General features: G+C 29.2%; 2 protein-coding genes across 3 annotated transcripts; one reads left to right on the top strand and one right to left on the bottom strand.

The window, feature by feature from the left end:
* Positions 1 to 16: 16 nt before the first annotated feature.
* On the bottom strand, positions 17 to 4,039 carry LOC137811257 (RNA-binding (RRM/RBD/RNP motifs) family protein). Of its 2 annotated transcripts, none has more exons than XM_068612927.1 (4): positions 3,588 to 4,039; positions 3,090 to 3,188; positions 2,008 to 2,310; positions 17 to 389 (listed from the first exon to the last, which is right to left on the bottom strand). In XM_068612927.1, exons 1-4 carry the CDS (start codon positions 3,912 to 3,914, stop codon positions 246 to 248), a joined length of 873 nt encoding a protein of 290 aa, XP_068469028.1. In that variant the 5' UTR covers positions 3,915 to 4,039; the 3' UTR covers positions 17 to 245. The 2 variants fall into 2 exon arrangements, with proteins under 2 accessions (XP_068469028.1, XP_090154634.1); XM_090298508.1 differs by having other exon boundaries at positions 3,090 to 3,191; positions 3,588 to 3,982.
* Positions 4,040 to 11,618: 7,579 nt separating this feature from the next.
* LOC137811258 (protein TORNADO 2) lies at positions 11,619 to 13,007 on the top strand. The gene is made up of 2 exons (XM_068612928.2): positions 11,619 to 12,356; positions 12,517 to 13,007. Exons 1-2 carry the CDS (start codon positions 11,859 to 11,861, stop codon positions 12,826 to 12,828), a joined length of 810 nt encoding a protein of 269 aa, XP_068469029.1. The 5' UTR covers positions 11,619 to 11,858; the 3' UTR covers positions 12,829 to 13,007.
* The last annotated feature ends 680 nt before the right edge of the window (positions 13,008 to 13,687 follow it).

Consider the following 13,687-nt stretch of genomic DNA (forward strand, 5'->3'; position numbering starts at 1 on the left):
GTGCAACTTCCACGAGTTCTACAAATATTTGTTAGAATTCTATTGGGCATTTCATAAGCCGAAATTTATAATCAAGAGTTTCCTTAAGTTTTCACCCACATTTTAGAGGAATAATAAACTCGACCTTAGTGAAAAATATTGTGAATACAAAAATTCATGCATCATAGTTTTTTTACAACATGGTGTAACTTAAGCTCGTAGAATCCCATACCACGAACAAAGACAAGTAAATGAATATCCAAAATTTATGACTCTTCTGGTTGAGCAACAGAACCTTGGTCTTCATCTTCACTTTCAGCATCTTTAATTTGGTCTTCCTCTTTTTCACTTCCAGCTTCATTATCTTTCTTTTCACTAAAGCTTAGGCGAAGCGGTCGTCCCATTATCTCCTGCAGAAGGACAGACAAAGAGTTAATCATTCTCCTGCAGCAGGAATCATACGAAAATGCAGTAATTTTGTTGTATACATTTTTACATGAATTTAACTGAAAAGGTATACAAGCAAGTAGACAATGATTTGTCAAAATCACCTCGTTTTTGCATAATATTGAGTTCATACAATCATTGTCTCTGATCACTCTCTGTTTTCCAAGAGGACTAACAGATCTATTATAGTGTTACTTGTATATTTTTAGATGGCATCAAAATTGTTAAAGTTCTCTTAAACAAAGTCTTCAGAATCAAGGATCTTGACAAATTGAAATTCATCTTAGGATTTGAAAGAGCACGGTAATACACCTTTGTCAACAGAAATACTATCTTCATATCCTTGCTGATTATGGGATGCTTGTCGCCAAGCCTTGTTGTACTACCATAACAAAAGATACAAAACACATATACGAAGCAAAAAATATTGCAGTTATGAAGACAATTTATATCGAAGATTCATTGGATGCTTTCTTTATCTGACAAACACCAGGTTTGATATGACCTATGTTGTTCAATTCCTAAGCCAACTTATGCAGTCACTATCCATTCATCATCATCATGCAGCTTATCATGTTCTAAGATACATCAAAACTTCATCTTCACAAGGAATTTTCTTTCCCTCTGAGTCTACCATTCAATTAAAGGCTTTAGTGATTATGATGGGCTTCCTATCCCAACACGAGATGTTCAATCACAGGATATTGTATCTACTTAGGATCATCCTTAATTTCATAGAAATCTAAGAAACAAAGCATTGTTTCCTGTTCATCTTCAAAAGCTGAGTAGAGAGCTCTTGTCTCTACTACATACAAAATACAACGACTGAGTTACCTTCTTCATGAATGATTACAAGCAAAGAGAATAAAAAGACTAAGAAAGAAGGATTGGACAAAGAAAGAAAAGCATGCCCAAGCCCAACAAGACAGACGGTCCAACCCGCTAGACCCTACTATAGCCTACAACATACTAGACAATCCAACTTGCTAGACCATCTATAACATACCAAACGGTCCATCGTCTAACAAGAACTTTAGAAGCTCCCCTCAAGCTGGAGGATGATTTGTCTTCTTCCTTCTGCGTCTTTTATGTCTCAATAGTAAATGCAACCGTAGCCACTTACTATAACCAATTGGGCAATAACCCACGGACTCAGCCAAAAAAGGCAAAATTATCAGAAGGTAAAGAAAGTTTCCAGGCAGTATCGTATGTCAATAAGATACAATTAGGTTTTTATTAATTTCAGCCAACATTCGTTCAAGTGCAACCATACATCCAGCCCCTCAATTTTTCAGTAGCCAAAATATAACTATACGCTAGACATCCAAATACAAACAATAGTTTTGAGTCCCCTTTATGTAATTTGGGGATTTGTATCCAAGAAACCAATAAGATAGTTTTCTTAAAGTTAAACATAAAACAGGCACACCTAAAATGCTATGCAACATAATTTTGATTAAAATTATTTTCTACAAGCATAGATATTCAAAGCCCTACATACTGTTTATAAAAGAAGAACACAAATAATTTATCTCATACATTAAATAGCAGAGCAAGTAACCAGCGGTAAGATAATAATACCTTCCCATCCACATTAGAAATGGCAGCCTCTGCATCCTCCTTAGTAAGAAAAGAAACAAATCCGTACCCAGCTGATCGTTTAGCAGGGCTATCAAAGACAACCCTAGCAGAAACTGGTGTTTTGAAATTTTCGGTGAAGACTTGCCTGAGATGGGTAGATCTTGCTTTCCATGCAAGGTTGGATACATAAAGTACATGACGTGTCTCTCTAGGTTGAGGAGGTGGAGGAGGTGGAGGAGGAGGAGGAGGAGGTTTCTTGAATGTCTTTGCAAGCTCTACCCTTATTATCCGTCCTGATAACTCCTGAATCACACTAATTTAAGTCAACAAAATTGTCACCATAATGAAGAAGAATGAAATATTCAAAGCAGTATTCTAAATTCGTTTTTCATGTAGTTAAAATATATCTAAGTATGACCTCCAAACTTTATCTTCTTAGGATGTTGGAAGTACTTTGCCAGAGGCAAAACACAGAATTATAAGGAGATCCTACTATGTGCCACACTGCAAAATCCTTTTTAGGTAAAGACACCAAATTTTGTTCAATAAACTGTATGGTCATAAAGAAACATTTAATTACATCACACTTTCGTAATGGCACGCGGAAAGGTATTGGAAAAGATGGTAGTTCAAACACTAATCACTCCCAATTTCCAACAACACTAAGATAACCTTTTGCATGTAACGTACAATTAGAACTCAAATAACTGAACTTCACAGTCTCTTGTAATGTGGAAAATAAGAGGTCGAGGTAAATAAGAGGAACTGGAAACTGCTGGTGTAAAGAGCGAGTAGTTAAGCATCTTATCTACATTTTAAGGTAACTTATAAACTCTATGTTATGGGAATGATTCGATTCCTGGTTCACTATACTAAAGAATTATTTCACTTATTGCAGATTATTGTCTACGTAAAGAAAATTCATAATTTTGGAGTCACCATTCGAGAGGATAATTATCTTAGCAAGTCACCCGAAACAGTCAAATATTAAGACAGTGGAAGAAACTGCAACGAACACCCATTTTATAAAAACACTACATCAATTTGTATTGTGTGAATTGAACAGAATCGCAGCAACTTACAGATGAGTCAAATTTATCAACAGCAACCTGAGCCTCTTCCCCGGAATCCATAGTAACGAAGGCATATCCCATGTGCCTCCCTTTTCTGTTCCTTATTATCTACTACAATAAAAAAAAAAACATTTCTTCAAATTACAAAATGATACATAAAAACAAGCCAACATTACTCTACTAAGAGAGAATATTCCAACACATAATCAAAAGAAAATATCAACACTGTATCATTATGCATACAAAATAAGCTTATAATACTATAAATATTACTGTTGGGAATGTCAGCATAGGCCTAATGTGTAATCTTCAAGTAAGTAACTTCCTTCAGTTACAACTACTCAACTAGTCTTTGGGCTTTAGGGATATCTCTAACAAGGGTTGTTTATGTCAAGGTAATTGAACCCGTATCTAAATTCAAAATCAAAACACCAAATACAGTTCCCATTTTCACATTACAAAAGTATAACGGAAAAGCAACTGCGAGAGGGAGAGTTATAAGACAACCTCGACGTCTGTTACGGTTCCACATTGGGCAAATATGCCCTTGATGTCAGCCGGCGACAGAGACCAAGACAAGTTAGCAACGTAGAGCTTGGTGAGGTTGTCAGTTGGTTGGGTTGGGCCAGGTGTTTTCTCTGTTGTGGGTAGCTCTTGCAGAGCAGAGCATAGCCGTAAGCAGAGTCTTGCAGTTTTGAAAGAGGAGGCATTGGAAGAGAAAATAAGGGAAGTGGAATCATGGAGCTTAATGGAGTGAGGGGGTTTTGCAGACGAACGATAGTCCGAAAATCGTTGAGGTGCGAACAGGGTGAGGGCAGATTCTATAGTAGCCATTTTCGAAGTTTGGTATAAACACAACACAACCCAGTGTGTGGATAAAGAGATAAAGGAGCAGCCTTTCTATTTTTTTTTCTTTTTCTTTTTCTTTTAATTATGTTTAGGAACAAAAATATCTATCTCATGTTCCAAGAATCTTCACACGATTCAGTTTTTTAGGTTTTACAATAAGATATTTCCGACCAATATGATATAATAGTGGGCGAGTAATTGTTTTTGAGGTGTAGAAAATTATCCATGAGTTTTGTATTTTCTAATAAAAGTTTCTCTCTTTATATATCTAATTATGAATTTCTTTACAGCATTATAAGAGCTAATTATTTATGAGGCACTTGTTTTGATATATGATTTAATTTACTATTTAAATTTAATAATACCAAATTCTTAAATCGGAATCAAATTTGACTTGAATTCTATATAAGGTTTTATTTTTATTTTTCTTGTTTTTACTTAAAATAACATAAAATAAAGCCACAAATGTATTTAATTGGAGATTTAAAATGCTTTTGAAAAGAAATCAAATTTCGAAAATTAAAAATGATCATTTTAATTTTCTTTATATATTTTCATTACTTAGAATTCCTAGTCACCCTAATCATGTTTCTCACCCAATCATCACTTTCTAATACAAAATTAAGAAATATATGTAAAACAAATACAAATAAATATAAAATCAAATTATTTCAGATAAGAGTATTGACAATCTTAAATCTAACATATTAAGTTTAACCAGTAATATGAGAACTCTTAATTGGTGTGTATTATCTTATATATACTAAAATCTCCACCTTATCTCATCTCATTTCATATGTATTTGACTTTCTTATTGATCTAATTCAATAATAAATGTTGTCTTCTATTTAAGGTTGATTATTTGGAATCCATTGATTTGTGCTGATATAACATTGATATCTTTAAATATGAAAATCGGTAAGTGATCTACTCATACACAATATCAGACTCGATCCATGACGCTACAACCCCATAAGACAATGATGCTGATAAGTTTATAATCATTAAATTCAAAAATCAACATAAAGATCATTTCACAAATGATTAGGTTCACCCTATGACCTCACACAAACATTTTTAAAAAATAAGAATTATTAAGTATTATTATGATTATCAATTTTTTTTATCAAACTTTTTGTTACCATTCTTTAAATATATGTTTCGTAAAATAGAAAAATAATGTACACATAGAAAATATAAAAAGGTTTTAATACTTCTAATTATGTCATACAAAAACAATATGATGCAAAATTATTAACCTTTGTTATGTTAAATTTATTAATTTTATAATAGGTAATTTTAAAATTATATCGAGGATAATTCTTCCTTAATAGATAGAGAAATATTTTCCTATTATTTTTTGCTTGGTATTAATTATGATTGATTTCTTTAATTATTATATATATTTCGTTGTTATTTTAATCTTATTTATTTACGGCTAGTATTTCTTAAACATTTTTTATTGTAGGAGAAATAATTATGAAGATTTTAAATTTTTATTAGGAGATACACACCTTGACCTTGAGACCATCTAACTAGTATATATAGGCCAATAAATAACCTAATAGTATATAATTTTCCAATTTTTAGTGTCGATGAATAATTGTTATTTAAGTAAATAACTTAATTATAAATCATTATTCAATCTTGAACCAAGCAAAGAAAATATCATACAAGTTTTTAACAATATATTAAAAACTTGTTAAATAACCTAACACACTATATTAAAATCACTACAAGTAGAGACCAAAATAATTAATTATAATAATAACTAAATTAGAGACATTTTAGAAAGTAAAAGAAATTTTGGTTTATAAATTAGTTTATATTATTGTTAAATAGTTTCTAAATTGGTATCTAATTAGCAATCAAGATTTTAGAGACCAAATTTAGAAACTAAATAATTGGTAGTTAAAACCTTAGTTGCTAATTAGATACCAATTTAGAAACTATTTAACAATAATATAAACTAATTTAGAAACTAATTTTTTTTTAGTTTCTAAAAGGTCTCTATTTTAGTTACTATTGTAACTAATTATTTTAATCTCTCAAAATTGGTTTCTATTTCATAATTTTGTTTGTAGTTAATGTTTTAATGCAAAGTTGTTTTTTAAACTCTATATTATAAACCTTAAATTAATATATTAAATAACCTAACAATAAGTCATGATTAAATTTTTAAAAAATACGTAAGAACATTTATAACTTTTTTTTTATCGAAAGTTATTTTCTCATGATTACTTAATTTGTCATTAGTATGTTACTAAAAAATTATTAAAAAAATAATAATATTAAAGATAAAGAATTAATTATTTACTATATTAATTAAATTATATATTTTTTAAAAACTAAAAAAATTATTAATATTTAAATTATTTTATATTATTAATAAATAATTTTTAAATTAATATTTAATTAGTTACTAAGTTTCTAACTACTACTTATTTAAATTTTAAAGTTGATAGCTAATAATTTCACAGTTAATTAGATATTAATTTAAAAATTATTTATAATAATAAAAATTAATTTAAATATTAATAATTTTTATAATTTTTAAAATAATATCTAAATTTAATTAATATAGTAATTAATTTTTTTTATTTTTAAATTGATTTTTATTTAATATTTATTTTATAATTAAACTGATAAAATATGTCACTTGGTTTTCAACTCATTTGAAAAAAATCATTTTTTAACGAATTTGTCATGTGATTTGATGTATGTGATTTCTTACTTTGATGAATTGTTGTTTAATTTAAACTATTACTTAACTAATGCATATTTGGGGCTAGAGTGAGGCATTTAAGAGTCACTTACTTTTTCTTGATATTTGGGGAATTGAATATCTGCAAAACACTTTATTCTTTCATATATCCATGTTAAAAATAATCCACCACAAATAGATATGGACATCATAAGTTATACCACTTTCATAGACCATCAAAGTAAAGAAGTTGATTAACGACATAGATTTGAAATGATTATCTTTAGGTATTACTGCAAAATCAAAATTAGAAATTCATAAAAAAATATACATATAACACCACCTACAAATAAATATAAAAATGTATTTTTTAATTTTTTAATTAATTTTTATTTTTAAATAAATAATAAAATATTATTTCTAATTTTACCAATATAATTTATAATTTAACTAGTATAAAAAAAAAGAAATACCATAGTTTTTTTTATATTTTAATAAAATCATTAAAAAATATTTTATGATTTTTCAATTACTTTATAATAAATACATATATTTAAATAAATTAAATGAAACGGAATAACATAAAGTAATTGGTGTTATTTTGAATTTTAAAAATTATAGTAAAATAGAAATAAAATTCTTTTCATAATAATTTTCATTGAAATATTAATTAATATAATTATACAAGTAAAGTGAATGAAAATATTACTCGTTGATAATTATATCCTGCAGCGATTCATCAACCCTAGATTTTCATTTATAGGGATTTCTATTGGGTTGGAGCACTATATTTCTATCCTGAATCGATCTCTTCTTCTTATCACAAGCCTGTAGGTTGTTTTTGAAGCAATAATTGGATGTGGTGACAATCTTTTAGGCTGTGTTTGGTTTCGCATGAGTACTGTGCACGACGACGGAAATGAGGAGGTGTTTCACGTTTGCTTCCGATGGAGGAGGAAGAAGGGAGAAGGGAAGTGGAAAGGGAAGTTGGATGAATTTTTGAACTTCTTATTGATGAAGAGAAAGCTGAAGAGGAGAAGAAAAAGCCAGCTAGACATCTCTAAATTACATTTTTACTCACAAAAGCTAATTAAAATCATTTTAATTTTTTTAAATAAACTGTGTATACCTAAATAAATAATAATAATAATAATGTAAAGTATTATTAATACTAATAATATAAATATTAAAATAATAATAAGATTTAAAATTAATTTATAAAATAATAATAAGATTTAAAATTAATTTATAAAATAATAATAATAAATGCAAATCAAATAATTTTAATAAAGAATAATAATAATAATTATTATTTTTATTTTATTTTATTTTATTTATATTAAATATTAATAATTTTATTAATAATAATATATATATAATTATTTATACAAAATAAATTTATATAATAATAAATAATATTAATCATCTAAAATACTTAATCAATTTTTTTATATATTTCTATATATAACATAACATAATTTAAAAATTCACATATAATATTAAAATTATGTAAATAAATTAACTTAAATAAAAAATAAATTTTAATTAATAAAATGTTAAATAATAAAATTATACTTTAATTTTAAATTATAATTAACTAAAATATGAAATAGGATTAATCATTATTTTATTTTATTTTTATATACAAGGGTAAAATTGTAATCTTACAAACTTTACTATTCAAAATAATTTATAATATTTTTACAACTATCCCATCACTTACAAATTTCAATAAACTTTCTTCACATATCCACTCTAACATACCCCAATCCAAACAACCTCAACTTTCTTCACACTTTCTTCACACTTCCACTCCCACTCACCCTTAACTTTCCACTTTCCACACCCTCTAATCCAAACACACCCTTAGTCATTTGGACTGTTGTATTTATTTTTATCTTTTTGATTGGAGGATTTATTTTGAGATTGTTTATAATCACATTTTGTTAGGGGACTCTGCTAATTTAGGTTACTAGTTTGCTTTCAAACTTTTGGTGGGTTGAGTGATTCTCACTCAATTAAGAAATTTGTGCTCTAAAATTTTTTAGATCACTTATTTACTTTTCTCTAATATTTTTTATAAAAAAATGTTGAATACCTTAAAATTTCTATTTATATTATTATTTGTAATTGATAAAAAATTTGTTTCATTATAAAGATTTTAAATTTTGATATAGAAAATTATATTAAAGTGGTATTAAGAAACTAACGAAATAATAAGGTTGTATATTAACTATTAAATCATGATTAAAGAGTATAGTAATTAATAGTTATTACCAACTACTGATATAAAAAAAAGATAGTGAATATTTGTAGGAACCTTGAGGTACGCGAGGTTTCTCCAAGTCATCCGTTTCTCAATCCATTTGGTTATTAGTAAACCGGCTTTTGAAAGAAAAAAAAAATAGTCCGTACAACCTGTAGTCTTGAAATTCGTTCATTACGTCGATTGACATTACAAAGTCAATTACGTTGAACAGAATTAGTGAGATTAATCAATAATAAAAAACTAAGCTAATATACTTTTAAATGTAATTTAAACTCACTAACCTGATTTAATAAGAAAGACCTACCACAATCATATAAATAAGTACAAAATTCAAGAATCAAGTATGCCATATACAAGTTCAAGATACTAAGTGTCAAATACTCAATTCTAACTTCAGCACCTTTTACCGATATTATCCGAATCTGAACTTTGTAAAAACTGAAAAATAAAGGAAGACAAGAAGAGCAGAAATCTTGCTTGGAAAGGAGCAGAAATTCAAATCGACAAACCAAAGAAATTGAGGAACAACTTAAATTGTTCACTAGGTCTCAACCCAATCGAGAAAAAAAAAATCATTATTTCTCATACCAAAAGAAGATGGCAATGTTGTGGCTCCTCTCAATCCCAATCACGTGTGTCGGAATGTGTCTGGTTTCTACAATGGCCCGTCCTTATCCTCCGAGTTTTCGTCTTGGTTGTGGCTCTTCGCAGGTTTCTTTGGGGCCCTTTTCAAGATCTGGTGGCTCCTCATAGTGTAAATCGCTGCCATACTCTTGCTCCTGATAATGCTAGACAATTTTCTTTTTGTTAACCACTTATGAAATATGTGTAACAAATAGGTTATTTCCAACAATTCTATTTATTAGGGATGAATGACAGAAAATAGGATATGAATGTATTTTCTTGTTGGTAAGAGACCTGAAAGGTAAAGGGGTAATAAGTGGATCAAAACATCATGACTAAAAACAAACAATGTCTTCCAATATATTGTTGAAGTAAGAACTTATCTCCATTAACACATGTCATATTGACATGTATCCATGAAACATGAAAAACTTGTCATTTTTTCTTTTCTTTTCAACAACCGCATTTTGTTAGAAGTGTATTAACACAAATAATTAATAATTTCATTAGCTTTAAAATATGGTCTGAGCTCATAATTTTGATATATTTTCTACCATTAAAATTAATGAGAAATGAAGTTTTGTGACTTTTATTCTGTATACAATTTTATTCTCCATTTTAAAATAAAACATATGATTCCTTGTTTTAGGATATATATAACTTTGGTTTAGTAATCAATTTTGGCTATATTTACTTATTTATTTTATTTCTTATATTTCAACTAATTAAATTATGTTTCTATAACATCTTAAATGAACACGTTAGGTTAAGGTTAAACTGAATCGAAATATAAAAAACAAAACATGCAAATTTGAGAATTTGACAAAAATTATAGATTTTTTAAAATGAGCAGAGCAAATATGTCTGTTTTAAATGGAATAGAAAAATACGAAAAAGAAAAAAATATTTAAGGCTATATATAATTATATTATACCATGATACTGGTTTATGCAATTGAATTATTGACTAACCAATCCAATAAGTGAATCAGTGCCTGAGTTTTGAAAGATTGAATATATTATATAAACTTAAGAAATGTTTGAAAGAGAAAAAAAGTATATATATCAAAATATCATCATTTAGCTTAAATCATATCATAATGTTAACAATAAAATTATATCATTATAGATACGTTGTATATTTTTTAGTTACGTTATATAAGTGTATGTATGAGATGCAGAGTACTTTAGTTATAAAAAGGATGGCCTTACATATAAATAACTAATTAATTATTGATAATCTGTATCATTATGCGTCACTGTAGCTGCTTTCAAGTATCAAGGAGATAAATAAATAAAAAATTTGACTGGACAAAATAACTATCTATCCAAATTTCACACCTTTTTATGGATTCTCTTACTCGATTTCATTTTTCATCAACTAGTTTTCTAAAAGACAAGCAAAACCTATATAAACATTTCTCCTGCAACCAAGATGGGAAATTAGCAACAATGTGTCAAAAAAGGCATTTCAATAATCAACTGAAAAGATGTATAAACCCATTTGATAGAGATTAGGAAATTTCGATTCTTTATAAATGAATATAAATTTTATTTTAAACGTAGATTTTATAAGATTAAATTAAATTTAAAATTTAATATGATATAAAGTTATTTAAAATATATTTTTATTTTATTGAATATATCGTATCATTCAATATTCACTTTATTAAAACACCCATAATATATTATTTTACACAAATCATAAGAAAATTAAGTTATACTTAAAATTGGTTTCTTAATACCATTTAAAATATAAAGACACAGCAGAACTGGTTAAAAAGAAGAAGAATGTGAACATGTTAATGATACGTGTGAAAAGTCAACATGGATGCAGAGAAAGGCATGAGAAGTCATGATGAACAGATTCTTTTGTTGAGGCTGGCCATGACCTACACTCTGCCATAGATTGCAGATTGCTGGCAACCACTTTCTTTCCCTCCTCTTTTTTTACCCTTTTTGTCTCCATCTCTACTGTATACAGGACATCACTTTTCAAAAAGTTAAGTTAGAAAAAAACCAAATGGAAGTAGAGAAATGCATAAAAGAATGAAATAGTATGATAAATACATTATTTTTTTAGGATATACCAACTTCATTATATCCATTTATTATTTTCACTCAGTTTTTCATTTATCATACACAACTTTATAGAAATTGATCTTATCATCTATGAAGAGGTTTATTAATAAAATAAGATTATGGAGGTGATAGAATAGAGATAATGTATCCAAGGTTTCTCCAACCCTGCTTCACTCACTCCAGTTCGTTTTTCACCGTCTCCTAGTCTTTCTCAGAAACAAACAAAACCCATAAACATTTCTGCTACCAAGATGGCAGCGAGCAACAATGTGATTGTGTGCATAAACTTCGTGGCCGTGATCCTCTCAATCCCGATCATAGGTGCCGGAATCTGGCTATCAAACGGGCAAGCAGATTCCTGCGTTCAGTTTCTGCAATGGCCCGTCATCATCCTCGGAGTTCTCATCTTGGTGGTGGCTCTCGCAGGTTGCATTGGAGCCTTTTTCAGAGTCACATGGCTCCTCGTAGTGTACCTCGTTGCCATGCTGGTGCTGGTGATACTGCTAGTGTGTCTTGTGGGGTTTGTTTACATGGTGACGCTTCGAGGTCATGGCAACATTGAAGCTGACCGGGCTTACTTGCAATATCACATGAATGACTTTTCTGGGTTCCTTCGTCGAAGGGTTAGAAGCTCCTTCAAGTGGGATCGCATCAGAAGCTGCATTGGCCAAACCAACGTGTGTGGTGAGCTCAACCAGAGTTACCGAATGGCCGAGGACTTCTTCAACGCACGTCTAACGCCCATGCAGGTAAAGGTTTATGTTATTTCTCAACCAAACTAACCATATATGATATACCTATCTATCAAGTTTTTTCTAGCATGTTTTAAAACATGGTTTTGGTTTGAACCATTTATTGTTGTTAAAGTTACCTTAATTTTACAATTTTTGTTGGTTGGATGATTTGCAGTCAGGGTGCTGCAGGCCACCAACGCAATGTGGGTACACGTTTGTGAACCCAACCTATTGGATTAGAGCGTTCAACCTAGGAGCAGATATGGATTGCCTGCAATGGAGCAACGATCAAACACAACTTTGCTACAACTGTGACTCGTGCAAGGGCGGTTTATTGGCTAATCTTAGGAAGGAATGGAAAAGGGCCAATCTGATATTAATCATCGCTGTCATTCTTCTAATTGTGGTTTATTTGATAGGGTGCTGTGCCTTTAGGAATGCCAAAACTGAGGACCTCTTCCGCAAATACAAACAGGGGTATACTTGAGAAAGTTCAATGTGTTTTTGCTGAAGTTAGTGGGAAATTTTCTTATTCAACAGTTAGTGGTGATGAAATTGGGTCACTCAGTTTAAATCAATTATTAGAGGCTGTGTTTAGAAAAACATAATGCATGTATGGATTTGTCTCTTCCACTTATTTTAGCAGAAAAAAAATGGTTGGTTTTTGATGGGGTGTGTTGAAGTTTGAAACTTGATGAAGTAGGGGTGTTAAGAGGTGAGCGTGATTTGTGGAGGAGAGCACCGAAAGCTGAAAACTCGACTACCGAGGCTCCAATTCCATTGGCATGGAATCATTTAAAATAAATACTACAAACTTCAAGAGATTTTGGCGCTCCAGAAATGTACCTTTTAAAATTCAAACTAATTTATTTAATTAATTCAATGTCCCAAAGCTTTTTAAAAAAGGAATTACATTTTAGCGGAATTTGTATTTTTATATAAACATTGGACATTTGCATTCAGGACTGAAGGCATAGTCCTTTAATTTTAAGAAAATTAGTTTTATAGTAATTTGCGTCAAAATATGATACATACAATTATATATTAAAAGCAATATCCTATGCAACATCTCCAGAGACATGAAATAGTATAAAATTTTATAAATATTATAATCCTTTATTAATAGTTATCTTACATTTTATTCTTTCACACTGTGACACAAAAAGGAAAAGCTATGACTAAGTTGTTTTATTTTATTAGCAAAAAATAAATAAAATAAAATGAGAAAATTTAGGGGTGTTCCAACCCTTATATAAAAATCAAAATCAAGTTCCTAATACTCAATTAGTTAGGGAACCGACAAACATTACAACACAATAACCATAATAACAAACCAGAACAAGATT

This window comes from Phaseolus vulgaris, chromosome 2 (genome assembly GCF_051622355.1).
Source record: "Phaseolus vulgaris cultivar YP4 chromosome 2, ASM5162235v1, whole genome shotgun sequence".
Lineage (NCBI taxonomy): Eukaryota > Viridiplantae > Streptophyta > Magnoliopsida > Fabales > Fabaceae > Phaseolus > Phaseolus vulgaris.

Coding starts and splice junctions, on each gene's coding strand:
- LOC137811257 (XM_068612927.1), bottom strand. CDS start 3,914: ATGGCTACTATAGAATCTGCCCTCACCCTGTTCGCACCTCAACGATTT. Junction 2,311..3,089: donor TTGATAAATTTGACTCATCT/GTAAGTTGCTGC, acceptor AGTGTGATTCAG/GAGTTATCAGGACGGATAAT. Junction 390..2,007: donor TTTCTAATGTGGATGGGAAG/GTATTATTATCT, acceptor GTCCTTCTGCAG/GAGATAATGGGACGACCGCT.
- LOC137811258 (XM_068612928.2), top strand. CDS start 11,859: ATGGCAGCGAGCAACAATGTGATTGTGTGCATAAACTTCGTGGCCGTG. Junction 12,357..12,516: donor CACGTCTAACGCCCATGCAG/GTAAAGGTTTAT, acceptor GATGATTTGCAG/TCAGGGTGCTGCAGGCCACC.